At 33.6% G+C, this 21682-nt stretch overlaps 3 protein-coding genes and 1 pseudogene across 3 annotated transcripts; 2 read left to right on the top strand and 2 right to left on the bottom strand.

The window, feature by feature from the left end:
* Nucleotides 1-5402: 5402 nt before the first annotated feature.
* On the top strand, nt 5403-8481 carry LOC131655992 (alcohol dehydrogenase-like 7). Its single transcript, XM_058925782.1, has 10 exons — nt 5403-5606; nt 5689-5825; nt 5907-5953; nt 6336-6661; nt 6802-6884; nt 6969-7044; nt 7148-7212; nt 7353-7448; nt 7606-7770; nt 7950-8481. Exons 1-10 carry the CDS (start codon nt 5540-5542, stop codon nt 8064-8066), a joined length of 1179 nt encoding a protein of 392 aa, XP_058781765.1. The 5' UTR covers nt 5403-5539; the 3' UTR covers nt 8067-8481.
* A 1730-nt stretch (nt 8482-10211) lies between these two features.
* On the top strand, nt 10212-14158 carry LOC131661725 (alcohol dehydrogenase-like 7). Its single transcript, XM_058931329.1, has 9 exons — nt 10212-10490; nt 10578-10761; nt 12106-12431; nt 12600-12682; nt 12785-12860; nt 13061-13125; nt 13333-13428; nt 13505-13669; nt 13924-14158. The coding sequence occupies exons 1-9, from the start codon at nt 10439-10441 to the stop codon at nt 14038-14040; spliced, it is 1164 nt and encodes a 387-aa protein (XP_058787312.1). The 5' UTR covers nt 10212-10438; the 3' UTR covers nt 14041-14158.
* LOC131661726 (neutral ceramidase 2-like) lies at nt 14156-17277 on the bottom strand (annotated as a pseudogene).
* A 153-nt stretch (nt 17278-17430) lies between these two features.
* On the bottom strand, nt 17431-20387 carry LOC131661724 (zinc finger CCCH domain-containing protein 40-like). The gene is made up of 4 exons (XM_058931328.1): nt 20136-20387; nt 19685-19954; nt 19322-19545; nt 17431-18510 (listed from the first exon to the last, which is right to left on the bottom strand). Exons 1-4 carry the CDS (start codon nt 20238-20240, stop codon nt 17592-17594), a joined length of 1518 nt encoding a protein of 505 aa, XP_058787311.1. The 5' UTR covers nt 20241-20387; the 3' UTR covers nt 17431-17591.
* Between the last annotated feature and the right edge of the window lie 1295 nt (nt 20388-21682).

Below are 21682 nucleotides of genomic sequence, written 5' to 3'. Positions count from 1 at the left end.
TTGTTCGCGACCGCCGAAGCTCCGATCAATTGTAAAATGTTGCCGAACATCGACCGCATTGATCATAGGAGTAACGTCAATAACCGGATCGTTATTATCGTTGACAATTTCTGAAACTAATACTCCATCGTCTAGCACAATGTTGTCCGGATGCACCATACCTAACAAATGAATAAATTATCAAAAGTTGGCCAAAACTGTTTTTTTTTACTGCCAGGCCTATTTTCGGAAGTTCATTTCCGAAATATGTTAGGTAACATATTTCGGAAATGAACTTCCGAATTATATCAGTGTTCAGCAGAATTTTGTTGAATCAATGTAGTGAAATAGGGAATGAAATAAGTGATGTTTACCTGAAATTGTAGCTTTCTATGCTCCCTTTAACGTGATCAACGGTTTGAAACTTGATTTTAGGACGAAAAATGGATGGAGATTGATTGGGTTTTGGAGAGGGTTTGGAAAAGTGTTGGAGAAAAATGATGAAATAGTGAAGGAGGGAAATTTGTATATGCAGAAATATTTTCGGAAATGAACTTCCGAAAATATTAACGGTTTTGACATTTTCGAAGGTTCATTTCCGAAGACAAAAAAAATTCAAAAAAAAAAAGCGCTTCGGAAGTTCATTTCCGAAGCAGGGGTAGTTTTGGTTTTTCGCTGGGGGTGACCCCCATAGGGAGGTGGCTAAAGAAATTTTCAAAAATAAAGGAGAGATATGGAAGGTAAGAGAGATATACAAGATAGAGGGACAAATCAAGCATTAAGCAAAAACTTCCATCAATGTGTTTTGTCATTATAAAAAAGGGAGAGATTGTGAAGAAAATGTTCCTCATCAATCATAACTTGATTTTGATGAAGATAAAAGGCTATCTTAAAAGAAAGATCAAAGAAGAAAAAGATTGAATCAAGTAATCAACTTTGAATAAGTTTTGGATTTCAATGACATTAGATCATAAACTAAGGTACAATGTGCAATTTAGTTGTTGTAAGATTTATGTGCTCAGGAATTAATCATAAACTTTCAAGCATGAATTATTTTAAAATTGCATGTTAACTTAGAAATCATTTAATATATTAATTAAATGAAAATCTTAATCTTTCTCATAAGAATGTTTAATGAGCACTTTTTAAAAAAGCGAAGATTTGCCCTATTGGTTGAGTGGGCATGTTAAAGTACTCAAGTGTTGTTGGTTCAATCTTTGAGTGTGTTTTTTTTAATTTAGATTTTTTTCTAAATATTTAGGTACTTAATCGATTAACCTCCCTTGTTCAATTGATTAACTATGTCTCTACTTGTAGCGAAAATTTCATTTTTCATAAGGTTAATCGATTAACCTATTTGGTAAATCTGTTAATCATTCCAATTTTGAACTAAGTTAATCCATTAACCTAGTTGTTTTCCACATTTTTTTTGAAGGTTAAAACATGACTAATAGATAACCCCTTATATGCTAATCGATTAACCTTTGTTATTTTTTAAAATTACTGAACCAATGCATCACCTCTTCATCTCCAAATCTTTTCATTATCATGACAATTGTTCATAAGCATTTTCTTGCAGTTATTTATGAAAATCAAGAGATGCATGATTCATTATAAACAAAATAATTTTTCAAATTCAAAACCACATTCTTCATGAACATTTACTATTTTTCAAGTGTCTGTAACATTTTAATAGAAAATTTTTTCTACGTAATTTTCATTTAAATGTGAAAAGGTTTAGAGAAAGATTTGATCACTTAAATGTATATACCATCTTAATTTGTTCATTAAAGGAGAAGATTGAATTTTCATATATCAGAAAAGCAGTAAAAACTCCGTTGTTGCAAAGTTTGTCTATACTAAATTTCATACAATTTGTTGTATTTTTCACCAAATGTGTGGTGATTATTTATCTGTAAGAAAATTTTATACTTATTATAGATTGTTGGAAATAGGAAATGTTGTTTTTTATTTGTTGAAAAAGTCCTTTGAATCGGGGTGATTCAAAGTCCACCATAGTTGTTGGTGTTTGAAAATCAAGAGAGTGGTGTGCTTCTTTGTCATTGTTAAAAGATTGTAGGAGAAGTCTTGGTGTGAGATTTGTACAAAAATATAACAATAGTGAAAATCTCTCACGGATTATGAGGAGACTAGATGTATCCTTGATTGATAAATGGAACTAGTATAATTTCTTGTGTTCATTTATTTCAATGCACTCTTTTTCCGTTTCTTATTCATTCATATGTTCATAATTCTGGAAAATTACAAGAAACTAGAAAAATATTTAAAATATCTAAAAATCCTTCAAAACTAATTCACCCCTGTTAGGTTGTGCTTTCAATACTTACATAATTATGTTTTTAATTTAATTTTTTATTGCATGCATGAAATTTTAATAATGTATAAAATTAGTTATCTTGTTAGCTTAAGAATTAAAGGATTTTTGAATTAATTTCTCTTTAATCATTTGAGGCATATCCTACCATGATACCTTCTTTCTTAAAACGATTGCATATGATAGTTTGATACAAGATACATGACTATATTTGACTTCATTAGTTGTTTCTTAGTTCTTTTGAACCATGATCTGTCACCTGCCAATATTCATATTTTCATGGCCATAATTATTGAAGAAATATCCTCTATATATTCTTCTTTATTTCTTGTTACTTCTCATTGGTTACTTTCTTCTTGAAACATCTCAATTTATTAACATTTTAAATTATCATTTGATTGATGTGCAACTTCAAAGAAATTAAACATAATTTTCTCCTTTATAAATTCTAGCATGGGCTCACCCAACTCCAAGTCAATATTTTATCTCTCGGTCAATTAGAATGGTCTACCTTGAATAAAAGAAGCATTGTCATCTTTTTCTAAATCAAGAATAACAAAATCATTTGTAAACACAAAGTCACCAACTTTCACCAACACATAACACCATAAGGATAATGTAGTTGACTTGTTTGTTAATGTCAAAGTCATTTTGATGAGTTCCCCTTTCCTCTAAATTTCTTCATCGTGGAGAGTGGTATCTGGCTTATATTCTCTCCTAGAACTAAAAAAAACTCTTTTGGTCCCGGACACTTTCGAACTCTTTTGCTACTCTGAGGACCCGAGGTCCCTTCCGTTGGGCTAACCCTCTGAGGTTACTCTTATAAAATTAGTTATTAATTCTACATAAAAATGTATTCTCTTCGTCCCACAATGAGTGACCCAGTCCACCATTTCACACATATTAAGAAAAGTGTAGAAAAGTAAGAGAGAGAATAACATTTTTACCATTGCACTCTTAGTCATGTATTGGAAATTGTGAAAGCTTAATTAATTAGAGGGTAGAATAGGAAAAAATTTATTGAAAATTGAAATGGGTCATTCATTTTGGGACACTAAATTATTCCAATCACTCATTATGGGACGGAGGGAGTATTAGATATAAAGGTTAGAAGAATATTCACACATTTTAGGCATGACTAAAAATATCTATAATATAAGAAAATAAGTGGCTCTGGTTTTTACAAAATTACCCATCCTTATATTTTGTACACCTATTAAAATTGTTGGTTTTTTGGTCTATCCACACAATTATCCATTATATCTTAATATTTTATTCAACTATATTATAACTTATTTTCACAATTATTTCTCTCTCTTCACCTTTTAGTTTTCTACCCTAATCTCTCTATACTCCATTTACTCTTTAAAAAAAAATGGTATTTATGATCCACAAAATTTTAATAAAAAATAATATAAGGGAAAAAATTATTATTGATCTAAATATTTTTGTATACAAAAATTTACTATTCATTCATATATTTTTGTAAATGATACCTAAACATAAATAATATTTGTATCAGAAAAATCTATTATTGATCTAAATATTTTTATATAAGAAAAATATTATTTATGATTAAAAAAAATTTATTCAAAAATGGTATACAGGAAAAAATCTATTATTGATCTAAATATTTTTTATCTGAAAATTTACTATTCACTCAAATATTTTTATATATGATATCTAAACAAAAATAATATTTGTATACGGAAAAAATTTATTATTGATCTAAATATTTTTATATACGGAAAATGATATTTATGATCCAAAAAATTTTATTCAAAAATGGTATACGGGAAAACAATCTATTATTGATCTAAATATTTTTATATACGAAAATTTACTATTGATATAGATATTTTTGTAAACATTACCTAACCATAAATAATATTTGTATACGAGAAAAATCTATAATTGATCTACATATTTTTCTATATGAAAAATGGTGTTTATGATCCCAAAAAGTTTAATTCAAAAATGATATGCGGGAAAAATTTATTATTGATTTAAATATTTTTATATACGAACATTTACTATTGATCCAGATATATTTATAAACGATACCTAAACATAAATAATATTGTATACGGGAAAAAATCTATAATTAACCTAAATATTTTTCTATATGAAAAATAGTAATTATGATCCAAAAAAATTTAATTCAAAAATGGTATACGGAAAAAAATCTATTAATGATCTAAATATTTTTATATACAAAAATCTACTATTGATCCAGATATATTTATAAATGATACCTAAACATAAATAATATTGTATACGGGAAAAAATCTATAATTGACCTAAATATTTTTCTATATGAAAAATAGTATTTATGATCCAAAAAAATTTAATTCAAAAATGGTATACGGGAAAAAATCTATTAATGATCTAAATATTTTTATATACAAAAATTTACTATTGATTCAGATATTTTAGTAAACGATACCTAAACATAAATAATATTTGTCTACGGGAAATTTTTTTTTTATTGATCTAAATATTTTTCTATATGAAAAATGTTACTTATGATCCAAAAATTTTAATTAAAAAATGGTATACGGGAAAAAGTTTATTATTGGTTTAAATATTTTTATATAAAAAAATTTACTATTGATTCAAATATTTTTGTAAATGATACTGAACATAAATAATATTTAAATACGGGAAAAATCTATTATTGATCTAAATATTTTTATATACGAAAAATGGAATTTATGATCCAAAAAAAATTTATTCAAAAATGATATACGGGAAAAAATCTATTATTGATCTAAATATTTTTTTATACGTAAATTTACTATTCATTCTAATGATACCTAAACATAAATAATATTTGAAAATATATTCTTGTCTACATATTTATATATAAGAAAGATGATATTTATGATTCAAATATTTATGATCCAAGAATAATATAAGAGGAAAAAAATTATTATTGATCTAAATATTTTGATATACGAAAAAATAAATATATTATGTAAATAAATGTGCACCAGAACCCGTGCGTATGCACGGGTTTGTTACTAGTCTATATATAAATTGTAGATGGATAAATTGTGGATGATGAAATCCACGTTTCCTAGTCGTGTCAACTACTATTTCGATATCATCCAACTCCAACTGCATGTACAATATAAGGTCAAGGTGAGTGACTTTCTTCTGCTACTTTGTTTCTCAAGTGCAACGAGTCAGAAGCAACAACTTCTGTTAATTTTTTAGTTCGCCATGGAACACAATCATAAACTAGCAACAACAAGTGAAGCAGGAGAAGGACAACCTATAAGATGTAAAGGTACACTTCGTGTTTCATTTCTTCAGTTTTGTTTTTTTACTACAAGTTTGAGTTTGTCCCATTTTTTATTGCAAAACTGTAGCTGCGGTTGCAAGAAAACCAGGTGAGCCATTGGTTATAGAAGAGATCATTGTTGCCCCACCAATGCCTCATGAAGTTCGGATTCGTATTCTATGTACTTCTCTCTGTCACAGTGATTTCACTTTTTGGAAGATGCAGGTTTACTTTTTTATATCAATGTTTATTTATTGATTTATAATTTTTTATTTATTTGAATATACCCTTTTACATGTTTTGAAGGAATCTCCTGGCATTTTCCCAAGAATTCTAGGTCATGAGGCAGCTGGGTGAGTTTCTGCAGTCTGCACTACTATATAGATTATCTTGTAATTTACAAACATAACACAATTGTGGGTTGATATTGTTGTAGAAATTATGCGATGTGATCCACAATTTGAACACTGTTTTGTAATATAGATTCTATGAGTATCTGTTTTTCATTTCTCTTGTTTTGTGTGGTTTGAGTGATTTGTTGTATTGTGCGCCGATTTTTGAATATGACTTGCAGACGTAGGCACATTTAACCAAACTGCGTAAACAAATGTTGTGTCCATTGTTTGCGGTTTGTGTTTTTATTTTATCTTTGGTTCATCTACAATACTCAAACATTGAAGACCCTTGTGAAGATAACGATGTGTTTCATTTTCAACCAATTTTCATGTGACATAGGATTGTGGAAAGTGTAGGAAAGGATGTAACTGAAGTTACAAAAGGAGATGTTGTTATTCCAATTTTCCTACCAGATTGTGGAGAGTGTAGAGATTGCAAATCAACCAAGAGCAACCTCTGTACTAATTTCCCTTTCAAGGTGTCTCCATGGATGCCAAGACATGGGAGCACTAGATTCACCGACCTAAACGGAGAGATCATATATCATTTCATGTTTGTTTCAAGTTTCAGCGAGTACACTGTGGTTGACATCGCCAATGTAACAAAAATTGATCCACAAATCCCTCCTGACCGGGCATGTCTTCTCAGTTGTGGCATTTCTACAGGTGGTTTTTTTCTCCTTATCTTTGCAAAAAGTAGGGTGAAATTAGTTGGTCATGATTCATGAATCAAATTCATAGTTTTCTTGTATTACAAGTTAGCAACATTCTTGTGATTCAATGTTGTTTAAAATTTGCATTTGTAGGGGTAGGTGCTGCTTGGAGAACTGCAGGTGTGGAGCCAGGGTCTACAGTCGCTATTTTTGGGCTGGGATCTGTTGGATTAGCAGTATGAATTCTCTTAAACAAGGTTTCACTTTCTTTGTATCGTTGTGGTTGCTAAAATGCTCATTGCAATCGATTGTTTTCTTAGGTTGCAGAGGGAGCTAGACTTTGTGGAGCAACTAGGATTATTGGTGTTGATGTCATCCCTGAAAAATTTGAAATCGGTAACGCATTGTTTGTTATAACCGAAAGGAATTGTACTACTTTGAGGATATTAAGCAAGAATTCGTAGTTTGATCCGACGGTTTGCTGCTTTCGTTTAATCAGGAAAGAAGTTTGGACTTACAGATTTTATCCATGCTGCAGAAAGTGGGAACAAACCTGTGAGCCAGGTCTAGCCTCTCGAAAGCTACAATCTTAACTTTATTTTATATGCTTAGTATCGAAGTTCCTTCTTGTCGTCAAATTTGTAAATATTTTCGTAAGAAACTTGTCTTTAGTAATAATCTATCAAAATATGGTTGCTAAGCAGGTTATCCAAGAGATGACCGACGGAGGAGCAGATTATTGCTTCGAATGTGTTGGTATGGCATCATTGGTGCATGAAGCTTATGCTTCCTGCAGAAAGGTATAATCCACTTTCAAGAATTATTTTCATGCAGAGATTGAACTCAAATATACCTGATCTATTCGAATTTAACTGAAGCGTAACAACCACTTGTCTCGACCACTTTGTTTGTGATAACTAAGTTGAAATTCTAAAAAGCTGATGCTTTCTCCTTCAGGGTTGGGGTAAAACAATTGTTGTAGGAGTGGACAAACCAGGAGCTAGGTTGAGTTTCAGTTCTAGTGAGGTTCTTCATGATGGGAAGAGCCTCATGGGATCCTTGTATGGAGGACTCAAACCCAAATCTCATGTTCCGATTCTGTTGAAGCGTTACATGGACAAGGTAATCAATTTCTTTTGTTTCATTTTCCGACTATGTTTCTGTACTGTGAAATAATATCATTCATGATGTCATAGTTAATAGTAAAGTAATAATAAAGTGAAAAGGTTATGAGAAAAAAGAAAGATAGTGATTTGGGAGATTTCTTGAGTGTTAAGTTTTGGCCCAATTGTTAACTGCAGGAACTGCAGTTGGATGAATTTGTGACTCATGAAGTGGAGTTTAAGGACATAAACAAAGCTTTTGATTTGTTGAGCAAAGGACAGTGTCTTCGATGTGTGATTTGGATGGAAACATGAGTGCATTATCATGTCACAGACAGTACTTGCTGAAAAATTCTGTGCAGAATCCAAATTTTAACGATTTACGTTTTCATTTATTACATTCTTATGTTACAATCTTTTCCTTAATGTTGTTCAGGAAAACATCAACTGAGGTTATATTTCGCTATGCAGAAAATTGAATTGTTTCTATGAAGACCCTTGTCATAAATATAAGGCAATCTTCATACACGACTACTTCACCACTCCTTGGAAGATAACATCTTTTGTAGTTGCTGTTGTGCTACTTTTTCCTATTTTTATTCAAGCCACATTCTTCAATAATTTTATCATTTGTAGTTTTTTTGATTTAGTGTTCTGCATGCATTGAATACAACAATCGTTATTCTTGTACTCTTAGATTTTGAGATGTCTCAAACTAGATCAAAATATAGTTGATGCAGTTATTGAATCTAATGCATTTGTTGTTGTTAAATGTTTAAATTTCAACTCTTCTCTTGCCACAATAGTTCAAGATTCTAAGTCTCTTATGCACTTGTTTGAGAATGTGCTTGTTATCCACATTAGTAGGCACCACATTGTTGAGGCTCATTATTTTGTAGGGTAAGCAAATATGTTTGGCATCAGAACAAGCTTGGAGAGTGTCCTAAATCAAGCTATTAAATCTTTCTGTAATGACTTTGCCATTGGTTGATGCAATCTGGTGTTTTACTTAAAAAGGGCAGAAAATGAGATGTAAGTAATAGAAAGAAAAACAAAATTTCAGCTTCAAATAATGCCAAAAAACCACATAAATTGGAGATGCGGGGTATCGATCCCCGTACTTCTCGCATGCTAAGCAAGCGCTCTACCATCTGAGCTACATCCCCACATATGTTCTTCTGATTGTAAATATCAATAACAGCACCTTCAAAACACTAGAGAATTTAACTAATATATGATTATGACATGAAAAAGAAAAATGCTACCATCAAATGCTCATTGACTCCTTCGTATTAAATTTTATAGGACACCTTGTACAACGTCCACATTTGAAGAAAACAACAATACTGATACTTATATTTTAAGTTCTCTCATAAATACAAAATATGGTTAGAACGTGCAAGACTCATACTCAAAAATAAGTTAAATGTAGAGTATTGTTCTCGATACATGTCATGATCAAGATAATCTATGTCGGTTTCGTCGCTCTTGGTGTCACAACAGCCAATACATTCATTGTGAAGAGACTGAGTAAAGTATTTCTTGAGTGAAAGAATGGTTGATACATGTCATGCCTCGTAGTTTTGATGGGACATATGGTCTTATGTTCCGCTCCCTTTGCACATGGGCAATCTCATATGTCTTGAATGGGCTCATACTTATGTTGTAGTGGATCTTTGGCATATGCATCCCCAAACCTGAGAGACCAATAGCCAGAAATTTGACCTCCCAATTTCAACGTCGAACCCCAATTTGGCAGCCTCCGCACGGATTCATTGGAGCATATGATCACGATTAGCAAACTCATGTTCATTCATAAATTTTTTACTAACATCTATCTTGACATCAACCGGTTTGACATCCATAGACAAAAAAAGTTTTGGGGACAACATCAGGATGCACCATATCTAAGTTTAATCATAACAAAAAATAATTAAAAACTGACCAAAGCCAACTCTGAATTAATCCAGAAACACACTTTCGTATGATAGTCAACAAAAATTTGGAAATGTAAATCTGAACACAACAATCGTTTTTTCAGACAAAAAACTAGATTATAGGAAGTAATGAAAAAGGAAATACAAATTACCTTAAATTCTAATTTCTTTTGCCCCTTTTGATATAAAAATATAGAGAAATATTATTTTGAAGTAGAAAAGTTTATTGGGTGTGGAATGAAATTTTGGTAGAGTTTAAAGCAGAAAATGGTGATATGATCATAGTGAAGCAAACATGCAATGTGACGTGACGTTTTATTAAATTTTCTGCTCAACAATTCTAAAAATACACTTTCGGATTTATCAGTTAGTTGTTAAATTATCAAAATCATTGTTAGAGTTTGTTTAAAAATACACTTTCACTAATTTTGAAAAAAATAAGGGTGTGTCTCATTAAGAAAGTATGCTCCAACAATTGATTTTTTATTGATATAAAAAAACTTACGTAAGATATGTACCGACCAAATTTAAAATTTACCGCTTGAAATGAAAAACTGAATTGCACACAAATAAAACGTTGGTTCTTGTTTCTCTCGTTTGTCGGTATAGATATTTCACCTATTTCAACCACTCTAATTACTGAATGAATGAAAGAGGTCCCATCTTATCACATGCTATATAAAAAGTGTATGAATTCATATACAACTACCACTCTCACAGTGCAGAGCCAGTGAGAGAAACCACTTCACCATGGAACATAAACCTCCAATTGAAGGAGAAGGCCAACCTATAAGATGTAAAGGTATACTTACTTCATGCTTCATTTGTTGATTTCTTCTTCCATTTCTTTTTTATGTTCTTCTGTTTTGATCACTGCAATGCTGTGTAGCGGCGGTTGTAAGAAGGCCTGGTGAGCCATTGGTGATTGAAGAGATCATCGTGGCGCCACCGATGGCTCGTGAGGTCCGGATTCGTGTTCTGTGTTCATCTATCTGCCATATTGATCTCGCTTTTTCCAACATGAAGGACCCTCCTGGCTTTTTCCCGAGAATTCTTGGTCATGAGGCAGCTGGGTGAGTTTCTGCTTTCTGCATTTTACCAATTGCTTTTATGAATTTATTTGCTTTATTTTCCGCACCCGTCGCCCTCAAAAATACTTACTTTAATCCTCTTGAATTGATTTGCACTGGCCTATGAAGTCCTCTCCCATTAACTTCTAGCACTAGTCACTCTAACTATATCTCCTTTGTAGATGTTTTTACTAAGTTCACATGGATCTATTTTTCAATATTTCAAGATTAAGGTTGAGCATAAATTCCCTTTCAAAATCTATTTTTTTTAGCCCAGCTGAGGTGGTGAATTACATCTTCTCACCCACCTTCTTGTTCAATTTGGTATCTCTCACCGTCTTATATATTCCCACACTCATCATCAAAATCGTGTGGTGGAAACAAAATACAGACACATAGTTGAGTTGAGTTTGACATTCTTAGGCCAAACCTCTTTACACTAGAAGTTCGAGGATTGTGCTTTTTTGACCGGTCTCTACCTCATCAATAGGTTACCTACTTGCTTCTTAAGGTTCGAGGTTCCTTATACTAAACCAATTGCTCGAAGTACTGACTACAACTTTCTCAAGTGTTTTGGTTGCTCTTGTTTTCCTCTCCTCGTAGTCATGGCCTACATGCTTGAACCAAACATATGGAATTGGATCTCTTCTTTGTTAGGGATAAAATTATTCAAAAGTAGTTCCAAGTTGTTCACATCCCAGAACATCAAAAGTTTGTAGATGTCATGACTAAGGCATTCCGTCCTTCTAAATTTGAGCAATTCAGGTCCAAGCTTATTATATGCGAGGTTTCCTCACTCTCTATTAAACTTTTGAGGGGCAAATTAAAGGATAGGGGTGCCTAAGTTAGCTGAATCCCACAGGAGCATGCCTAGACCATCACTCACTATAGCACTCCTCTCTAACTGATTCTGTTAGCATTGTAACTAACTCAATTATAGTGTAACAAACTGACTGAGTCAAGTCAGTAAACCGTCTCTAACCGTTTCCCTCTCCCTCTAAGACATCCTATAAATAGGATTAAGCTCTATTGAACAATTTGTAAGACCCCTTTAAAATTTTGTATTATTTTATTGTGTATTCCATTATACTCTCTTGATGGTTCGTTTTGTTTTGTGTATAACCACATCCTCAATTCTTAGTTTCTGATTTCTCCCTACTGCAAGTATTCCATTATTTGCATGCATTTTGATGATTAAAAATTAAAAAATGACTTGAAGATTGATTTATGATTTAAGTTTGTGACTGTTTATGTTTCTTCATTTTTCCTATGTCCTATTGACTGCAAATGATTTGCCTTATTGTGCGTCAATTAACGAGTATTTCAACTAATATTTATGTGACATAGGGTTGTCGAAAGTGTAGGGAAGGATGTAACTGAAGTTGCAAAAGGAGATGTTGTTATTCCAATTTTCCTACCAGATTGTGGAGAGTGTATAGATTGCAAATCAACCAAGAGCAACCTTTGTACTAATTTCCCTTTCAAGGTGTCTCCATGGATGCTTAGACACGGTACTTCTAGATTCACCGATTCAAATGGAGAAATCATATATCATTTCATGAATGTTTCAAGTTTTAGCGAGTACACTGTGGTTGACATTGCCAATGTAACAAAGATTGACAAAGAAGTTCCTCCAGAAAGGGTGTGCCTTCTTAGTTGTGGTATAGGAGCAGGTAATTTCCTCGGCACAGCAAACACTAACAAGTAACAACAAAATAGAAATGAAAAATACTCATTCTATATTTTGGTCAAGAATAAACGAAAGGTTTCTTGCGTTACAAGTTAACAATATTCATCTAATTCAATATTTTTAGAAATCTTGTTTGAAATTCCATTTGTAGGAGTAGGTGCTCCTTGGAGAACTGCAGGTGTGGAGCCAGGGTCTACGGTAGCTATTTTTGGTATGGGATCTATTGGACTAGCGGTATGTAAAATGACCATTATTATTACTTTAATTAATAATAATTCAAAAAAAAGAAAGATGTGTCTATCAAAATCCTCATCGCACAATTGATTTGTTTACAAGGTTGCTGAGGGAGCTAGAGTTTGTGGAGCAACTAAGATTATAGGTGTAGATGTCAACCCAGAAAAATTTGAAGTCGGTATGCAATGTTTTTTTAACAAGTTCATATCATTATCAACTATTAAATCAAATCACATATATATTTTTAACAGGTCCTGATACTAGAAGAACGCATCTGTTCCAGTTTTGATCATATATATTCTGTTTTGATTTCCTTTATTGTTATTACTATGCAAGAACTCCGAATCTGATTTCGTGTGTTTGTTCTTATTCAATCAGGTAAAAAGTTTGGGCTCACAGACTTTATCCATGCTCGAGAATGTACGAACAAATCTGTGAGCCAGGTCTAGTCTCTTGAAAGCTTCAATCTTTAGTTTCTAATTTATTTACTATTAAATTCGTCTCTCGTGTTCCAAAGGAAGTAGGTATGATTTTTTTTTAGAATGAAATTAAAGATTATAAGAAACTTCAAAAAAATTTAAGCATATTAATGAACTCAATGACTTCACTAATTGCCTGCCAAACTAAATCTGAATGTGGCTGCTGAGCAGGTCATCATAGAGATGACGGACGGGGGAGCGGATTATTGCTTTGAATGTGTTGGAATGGCGTCATTGGTGCATGAAGCATATGCTTCTTGCAGAAAGGTACATGTCACCTTCTCAAAAAATTACAAATATTATATGAGCGTGTAATAGTTGAAAACAAATGTTTGGCCTTCAGGGTTGGGGAAAAACAATTGTCTTAGGATTGGATAAACCTGAATCCAAGTTGAGCCTCAGTTCTAGTGAGGTCCTTCATGATGGGAAGACCCTTAAGGGAAACTTGTTTGGAGGACTCAAACCTAAGTCTCATGTTTCCATTCTTCTCCAGCGATACATGGACAAGGTACTATATGCAATTTCTTTCAATTCATTTTTGGACTATGTTCTTTGTACCATTTACAATGATATATCCCATAACAAATGCTAGCAGCATCACACTCTTTGACTCTTTTTATGTTCTTGGCACTGTTTCTAGCATTCTCATGATACATAATAGTAATAATTATGTGAAAATAATAAAGAAAAGGACATACTAAAAGAATTTCAAACCATCTGAGGCATTTCAAGCCTATTGAGCTTTACGTGGTTTATTAACAGGAACTGCAGTTGGATGAATTTGTCACTCATGAAGTGCAGTTTAAGGACATAAACAAAGCTTTTGATTTATTGAGAAATGGAGAATGTCTTCGATGCGTGATTTGGATGGACAAATGAGTAAATTCTTATGTATCCTAGTCCTTGAGTCATTGTATGCAACAATAAAAATATTGGATACTTCTGTTTTTGTTTGTATTTTATTAGAACATTTAATAAAAACATAGATGTTATTCTATTGCACTGCAAATGCACTTGAAGCACCAGTAAAGTACTTAATAGGGGAGACTATAGTGGTCTTTGATGCTCCAAAGTGTTTTAGTCTGTATACTCCAGAAATAGCATCTTTTGGTATTTCCCATTCTATTGTAGCTAAACCATGAAAGGAACTATTGTCTACTTTCCACTTGAATAACAAGCTTAAATCATCGTCATCATGAACAGAAATCCATCTTTCCTCTTGAAGCCTTTCTACTGAAGCATATGTGCCTTCTGTTAGAAGATCGTATCTTGGATTGGCGCTCCAGAATGTAGCACTTGGTTTATCCCCCTTAGTAAAATATCCGCTTTGTGGAAAGGCTATATCTTCTTTCATGTCGCCGAATTTGATTCCGTTTGGAGTTGAGTCTCCAAAGGGACCAAGTAAGAAGCTTTTTTGAACTGATAAAAGATCTGGTGGAGAAGGACCATTTTCATTGATTTTATCACCTTTAGCCATTGCTTGTGCTAGTTTCTTGAATTCTTGGATGTATGCTGATAATGTGTGAGGACCATAAAGCGTAGACGCAGCCTGCACATTTAATATTACTTATTAGCAATAAAAAGGACAAATCTTCTTCAAAACCAATTGCCTCTGTAAAATATGGATTTTCAATAGGTTTATACTTTATAGTAAGTTTGTATCCTCTTCCGTTTGGCCTTACCTCATACCGCTGCTGATGATATTCTTCAATAGTTGCAATGTATTGGGAGTAAGTATTTGTCAATCCTGCAATCACAACATGTGTTTCGTTATTGAATTCTCCATCGCTGTTGGATATTAACATCTCTTTCACCGCCTCCCTTAGCCTCCTACCCGCCATTGTTGTGAACTCTATAAAAACTCAAAGGGTTAGAGCATGTGCTTTTTCTTATATTATGTATTTAACAATGGTAAGAAACACCCTGAATCCATTTTGAATATAGAAATAGCATGACAGTGGCAAGAACACAAACCTCCTGGTACAGAAAGAATTATCAGTTTTCCCAATCTCAGAATTTGAATTGGAAGAATTGCTGGCTATATAAATCCATGAAAAAACTATTTTGGTCAGTACAACGCTATGCAAGTTTTTGATATCTTAGTCTGTAGAAATAAGTTGTAATTTCTTATCTGTAGACTTACCGCCCAAGGATAAGGATCAAACATTTCTCCACTGCTCAATAAAACTGGCTTCGGGTTTTGACAATCTACCTGATATTGACTTGGTTTTTTTAGAAAATCTCTCACATTCTTCCAAAATGGACTAATCTGCAGAAATGCTTCTTAAGTTAATTAATAGTTCACATGAAAAAAATAAGTTGGTGAGCTTTAGGGATACTTACTTCTGTATCACCTTGTTGAAATCCAAAAACACCTGGTCCGTCTGTAGTGCCTGCTGCGAAAGCAGGACCAAGTGCTGCAGGGCATGTTTTAACAACCTTGTTGCTATCCAATTCAACTTCAATGTCTGTAAAATTCAGATAGACATGGCGATAGTCGATCTTCCCTGTAAGTTCCTCCGAAGCAGACCCAAATAGTTCGACAGCACTATTGAATTGCCTTTCTCCTATAATCTTTGTACTTAATATTTCATCTGGGTACCTGCTCCATGCAAAATTATAATTTATAAGCATATAACTTAACTTTTTCCACAAGCAATAAAAAATACTCATTATATTACCCTGGTCCCCTTCCAACACAAAGCAAGTCATTTCCATTGCATGAAGAATGGTTGAAATCGCACGGTTTTCCACTGTCAACGCAAAATGCTCCTAATACATTTGGTGACACATCTCCAACATTTGATTGGCAAAACGCTCCAACAAATAAGGATCCGTCATTCTTCCTCACTTTAGACGCTTGGCTTGTTTTTTGGTTGCAATCTTTTCCTCCTGTGGCTTTAATCGACTGCGCTTTCTTCACTAGTTCTCCTATATCTGTTCATATATTATAATATACAATTCTATATATCATTCTCTCCATAACACTAGTTGAACAAAATATTGATTAGATTTTGATCATGCCTGGTTCTGTGGAATTGGTGTTTGGTGATAGAGATTTATTTTGAGAAGTAAACCAATCTTCAACGAGTCTAGCAGCAACACCCTTGTTATCTCCACTGATAAGCTTGTTGTTTTTGCTCATGGAGGTTCCGTGCGTCGCAAACCAGCTGAATGCTCCTTTACTTTCGCCACTTGCACCATCCACCAACTTCAAAAGGGTCATCTGCGTGTCAACATTGGACGGATACCTCGATCTCTCCTCTGCCGGGTTTAGCAGATATGCACTCGGACTCCTGTTTATACTCGCTTCCTTCACATCTCCTATAAACAAACAAACAAACACATGAAAGCAAGAAAGAATTGCTCAAATGGTGAATTCTTAAACAAGTACAGTACTTCTTAAACCTGTATTTATAAAAATGGAACCGGGCTTGAGATTATTGTGAGCTTGAACAATGCTTTGTTCTACAGCAATAGCAATGGCATCAAAGGATTGTTTCACAAAACCAAGAGAAGTTACAGAATAAACCACATATTGAAGATAACCACCAGGGCCAGCATGTGTATGAGTCCCACTGATTGCTACATTTTCTTCAGTATACAAATTTCCAAACCTTCAAAAAACAACCATGACAAAAAATTGAATATATGTTTTTGTGAGAAACTTTGTATACTCAATTTGCTTTACCTTGATTTAAGTTTCTCAAGAAGCTTAATAGTTAGAAGCTGAGAAGCCATTCCAGCATCTAGATTAACAAAAGCAAACCTAGGACCTTGAAGACTCTCAGCCACAATGAAAGTTCTAGCTCTTAGCCTGAAATGAATACCAGCTGTGTTCTGATCAATGCTGGCATAGCCCATCATGTTCACATCAGCAGCAGGACCAGTCATGTCATAACTCCCAACTCCAATTAAGTACTCACCATCACTGGTTTGCATCCAAATCCAAACACATAGAAAAGCTACAATGGTAATAATTGGAATTTGTGCCATTTTGTTGGTGATTGATTACATTAGATTTTAGTTAATTAGTCTTGTTATATATATTTGGATAATAAGTAAGTAGTAGCAGAGAATTTCTTGGATTTGCATACAAACTGAGGTAGCATAGTTTGTTGAATCCTAAGCTTTTGTGTCAGACATTAATTAACTAATATTATTGCTTAGTTAAAAAAGAATTTGGAAGTCATATCCAAGGTATTCTTCTGTCTCTTACTGTGGGATTTAAGTGAACTTAGTCGCCAAATGTAAACTTCGCTTCAAGAGTTGAAAAATAATAAAACAACTTGTATTACAGAAACACATAATTTGTTCAAACCACAAGGCAAAAATCATATCAAGCTGATCGACTGCTTGAGCCTAAATATATTCCTTGTCAACACAGTACTTCCAAAAAAAAAAATTGCATTACAAATAACTAGACATTTTTATTGTTGCTGTGAACCAGATGATGAGGTTCCAGTTTCGGCTGGTGCAGAAACAGCTTGTCCAGACCCTGACTGTGAAGACCCTGGTTGGGTTGGAGGTTGGTAGGGATGATTAGCAGCTTGTCCAGACCCTGACTGTGAAGACCCCGGTTGGGATGGAGGTTGATAGGGATGATTAGCAGTAGGTGGTTGGGATGGAGGCATTGCAGCATTGTATGGTGGTGGTGGGTATTGTTGATAAGGAGGAACAGGCTGCATGTAACCACCGTATGGAGGATAGTACTGATGATGGTATTGACCATGTGGAGGTGGCATCATAGGATGGCCATAATGCTGCATTTGCTGCTTCTCAGAACTGGGTTTGTTCTCCCCTGATCCAGAAGGCCCACCAGGAGGACCGTCTTGAGATGGAATAAGAGCACCCATTCTTTGAGGATCCATTGAAGGGTAGTAGCTCCTTTCCTGCTGAGGAGGTGGATTGTTATAGTAAAGTTGTCCTTGGGTCTGGTCTTGGTTCTGCTGCTGTGATATCACCGCTCTAGGCAACAACCCACTATGAGCCACAGAGGCCTGCCTTGCTTGATCAGAACCATCGGATTCAAGTTTAGCTGTCTGAGGCCTGCCCCACATCAGTTTTAGCCTAAGGCCCTTGATAACAAGTTTGTTAGAGAGTTCCTCTGCTGCCTTTTCTGCACCTTCTCTTGTTGTATAGGTTACAAAGGCGCAGGCCCGCTGAAGAACCATTTTGACGGACTCAATTTCTCCATGAGCATAAAAGTTATCTCGCAAATCCTGCTCGGTGACCCTAGCATCAAGTCCACCAATGTAAAGTGTTTTAATACTCTCGTCCTCGGGAACCTCCAACGAGTTCATCTCTCCTGCCTTGCCAAGTAGCTTCATGGCCACCGGATCATTCACCCTGCAATTCAAAGGCATGATCAACAAATGTTTCTTGATAAAAACGATGTTTAAAGCATGAAGCAGTATATAGAAAAAGCAACAAACTAAACAAATGAAAGAGTCTGAAGTATCAGCAGTTACAAGGAAAGTTTTTAACTATTAATAACTGAGACTTTTCTCACTAGTTAGCCCATGATGGATTAAAAACATGGGAACCAGAGGTTTATTATCATCACAATAAGTTGAATACATGTTTTTTGACAAATGGTCATCTCCCTTCACTTTTGGCTACATTAGAGGATTAAAGTCGCATATTAAAGGCACCTTCCTTCATCCATGTCAAAAAAAAAATCTCATACTACATATAAGCAGCAGTTAATGCAAGTAACAAATTACAAACAAATTGATACACAATGGCGAAAGTATGCTTTTCCATTTCACCAAAACTAAACACAGATGCAGGAGTTTAGACCTATGCAGACACAAACAAAAGTTAGAAACTTAGCTATCAAGAAGTGTTCCACAAATGCATAAATATTGACAAATAACATTCAAATGATTAAAGAACTATATAACTCATGTATCCCATATTCTGACACCATCTAGTAGGATGAAGCTTGACTAGAGTTTGAATAAAGGTTCCTATACAAGCACCGCCATAGTGTAACTGTTGTATACAGAGATATCATCATGCTGACTATGCAGTTAACTAAAAAAAAGTGTTGTTCCATTGACAACAATATGGGAAATATAAAAGAGCATTTAAAAGCAATACCAGGTATGGAGATACATAATAATCAAATAATAAAGTCATTAACAAATGTGCATACCCGTAATATCGATCTTTGATATTTTGTTGAGACAGTTCCCCAGTTACTGGCATCTCATGTCTGTAAGGGCACTCAGCTCCCCTGGTACACTCACCCCTTATGTAAAAACTGCAAATATGCGCCCGATTTCTTTTGTAATAAGGTGTCGTTCTCTGAAGCTTCAGGATAGTATCATTTGGGCGTGCTTTACCAAAAGAGGATTCATAGTCTATCCCAGCTCTAGCCTGCACCATGATTAGTAAAAAGATCATCACGGCGTAATAACCATAGAAAACTTAAAACAACATTATTTTCCCATCTTTAATCATGTTATACTATCATCAAGTATAAGTAATTATAACAACTCGTTATACAAATACATACCTTGCGGTCGTGCTCTTCAGCAAAATACTCCCTATTAACATCACTCTTCGGAATGGCATCATTGGAACTGATACTCAGAGCAGTGTCACGGACTTGAACCGGAAGCCCATATTCAAGATCCAAAAGACATACTTGACAAACATTCTTCAACTTACTACAAGTCTGACAGATCTCACTTTTCTTATATCTTGCATCTCGACCCGGTCTCCATCTAAAAACCGTAAAAGGCCTTGTACAAATCTTGCACTCTTTGTCATACTCAGCCCTTGTCTGCATCCATAGATAAACATAAACATAACATAAATACAGCAACTACACAAACAATTGAAAACTCAGGGGAAAAACAAAAGCAACTTCATTTTTATGGCTATGTTCAAAATTATCAATTGTAAGCTAATAAAAACCCTAAAATCGAAGATGAATGAAAAAAAGGATAAGAGAGAGGACGAACCATTCGAACATAAGGGCTATCGCCGAGGCAGGATTCGCAGATGATGGGGAAGTCGGAACGCTCCCAGCCGTCGGCTTCGTGATCTCTGAGCAAACGGTGTGCCATTGATTTGAGGTTTTTTAGGATTAGGGTTCAACAAAAAACCTCTTCTCTTTACGCTGGAGTGGAAGAAAATCGAAAATTGAGATATGGATTTTCTCTATTCTGTGACACAGACTCCAATTGACAAATTATTGGGGAAAATAAGAAGAATACAATTTTTTGATTGGAAGTTTATGGGCCTAAATAGTCCAACCCTAATAATATGGGTGGGTTATCCACTAAAACAATTAAACAAACTTATTTCATATTTCGTTTAAATTAATATCTCTATATGTCTAAAAATTTATATTCTTTTAAAAAGATTTGTTAAGAATTTGAAAAGAAAAAAATGTTTAACATGGAGATATTATATTCCGTAGATCCTCTTTAAATTTTGATCATCTCTATCTTTAATTTATTTTCCTCTTTGTATTAATAAAAGTGGTATATAATTCAAGTGGTATATAATTCATCATCTCCTTAAATCCTCTTTGTATTCAAACTAAAATTTGGTCATTCTTTCTTAAAACAAAATTACAGTTTCTCAATCTCCACTTCATTTGATTGCGATTATATTCTAAAGTGAGCGATTAACATTCTTTGAGTTATATTTATGACATTTTGTGTTCTGTTTGTGTTCGATTTGGAACAACATGATGTTTATGTTTACGTTTGATTTGGTATTACATGCGAGTTCCATTTGTGTTCTTAATTCGTTTGACTCATCTAATAATGGCTATGAACCCTAAAATCACTTTTGATTCCGTTATTGTCACTATTTTAATTGTTTTCTTTGTGTTGAAATGTATGTTAGGAGATATGAAGTATCATTTTGTATTTTGGAATGAGATTGTTTTATGTTATGGGATGGGAATTGTATAGCTATCACACCTCTCAGAAGCTCCAAAGGTAATTTTTTTTCTTTATAATTTTTTTAATCTATTTTATTTTTTTAAAAAAAAGTTAATGAAGTAATGAGAGGAAAATGGATTTTTTTTTTATGTTTTGTTTAAATTTGAATATAATAAAAACGAAGTCTTTATGCTGAGAAATTTGAAGGAATTTGATTTTTGTTAAATGCTAACTAGAAAATCAATGTTGTACTCAATTATTGTTAATTTTAGGAATTAAAGTGTTTGATTTTGAAAGTATAGTTTATTCATATGAAATTTTAAACTGTTGGTTTCAAACATAGATATGTGGTTATCTTGAGTATTATTTTTCGGTATGTTGGAGATTGATGTGCTTGTCGTGAGTATTTTGCTTTCTTTTTTCTTACATATTTAATTTTCTTTATTTTTTGTTTGATGTTGTTGTTGTGCTGAATTTACTCAGGTCTTTGTGAATTCAACTGAGTTTGGATCAAGTAATATATTTGATATCACCACAAAAGATTATAGTTCTCTGTTATTTTTTCTACTATTAAACCTTCTAATTACTATAAGTCTATGAAGCTCAAATTCGGA

The sequence above is a fragment of the Vicia villosa genome, linkage group LG3 (genome assembly GCF_029867415.1).
Source record: "Vicia villosa cultivar HV-30 ecotype Madison, WI linkage group LG3, Vvil1.0, whole genome shotgun sequence".
Classification (NCBI taxonomy): domain Eukaryota; kingdom Viridiplantae; phylum Streptophyta; class Magnoliopsida; order Fabales; family Fabaceae; genus Vicia; species Vicia villosa.
Note: the sequence above shows the minus strand (reverse complement) of the source record. Positions and strands in the feature narration are given on the sequence as shown.

What these genes read in the sequence shown, in the direction of transcription:
- LOC131655992 (XM_058925782.1), top strand. Translation starts at nt 5,540, where the DNA reads ATGGAACACAATCATAAACTAGCAACAACAAGTGAAGCAGGAGAAGGA. An exon ending in TCACTTTTTGGAAGATGCAG is followed by an intron (nt 5,826 to 5,906) that starts GTTTACTTTTTT and finishes CATGTTTTGAAG; the next exon opens with GAATCTCCTGGCATTTTCCC. An exon ending in GGAACAAACCTGTGAGCCAG is followed by an intron (nt 7,213 to 7,352) that starts GTCTAGCCTCTC and finishes GTTGCTAAGCAG; the next exon opens with GTTATCCAAGAGATGACCGA.
- LOC131661725 (XM_058931329.1), top strand. Translation starts at nt 10,439, where the DNA reads ATGGAACATAAACCTCCAATTGAAGGAGAAGGCCAACCTATAAGATGT. An exon ending in TAGTTGTGGTATAGGAGCAG is followed by an intron (nt 12,432 to 12,599) that starts GTAATTTCCTCG and finishes TTCCATTTGTAG; the next exon opens with GAGTAGGTGCTCCTTGGAGA. An exon ending in TCCAGCGATACATGGACAAG is followed by an intron (nt 13,670 to 13,923) that starts GTACTATATGCA and finishes GTTTATTAACAG; the next exon opens with GAACTGCAGTTGGATGAATT.
- LOC131661724 (XM_058931328.1), bottom strand. Translation starts at nt 20,240, where the DNA reads ATGGCACACCGTTTGCTCAGAGATCACGAAGCCGACGGCTGGGAGCGT. An exon ending in ATAGCCCTTATGTTCGAATG is followed by an intron (nt 19,955 to 20,135) that starts GTTCGTCCTCTC and finishes CTATGGATGCAG; the next exon opens with ACAAGGGCTGAGTATGACAA. An exon ending in CTGAAGAGCACGACCGCAAG is followed by an intron (nt 19,546 to 19,684) that starts GTATGTATTTGT and finishes ATCATGGTGCAG; the next exon opens with GCTAGAGCTGGGATAGACTA.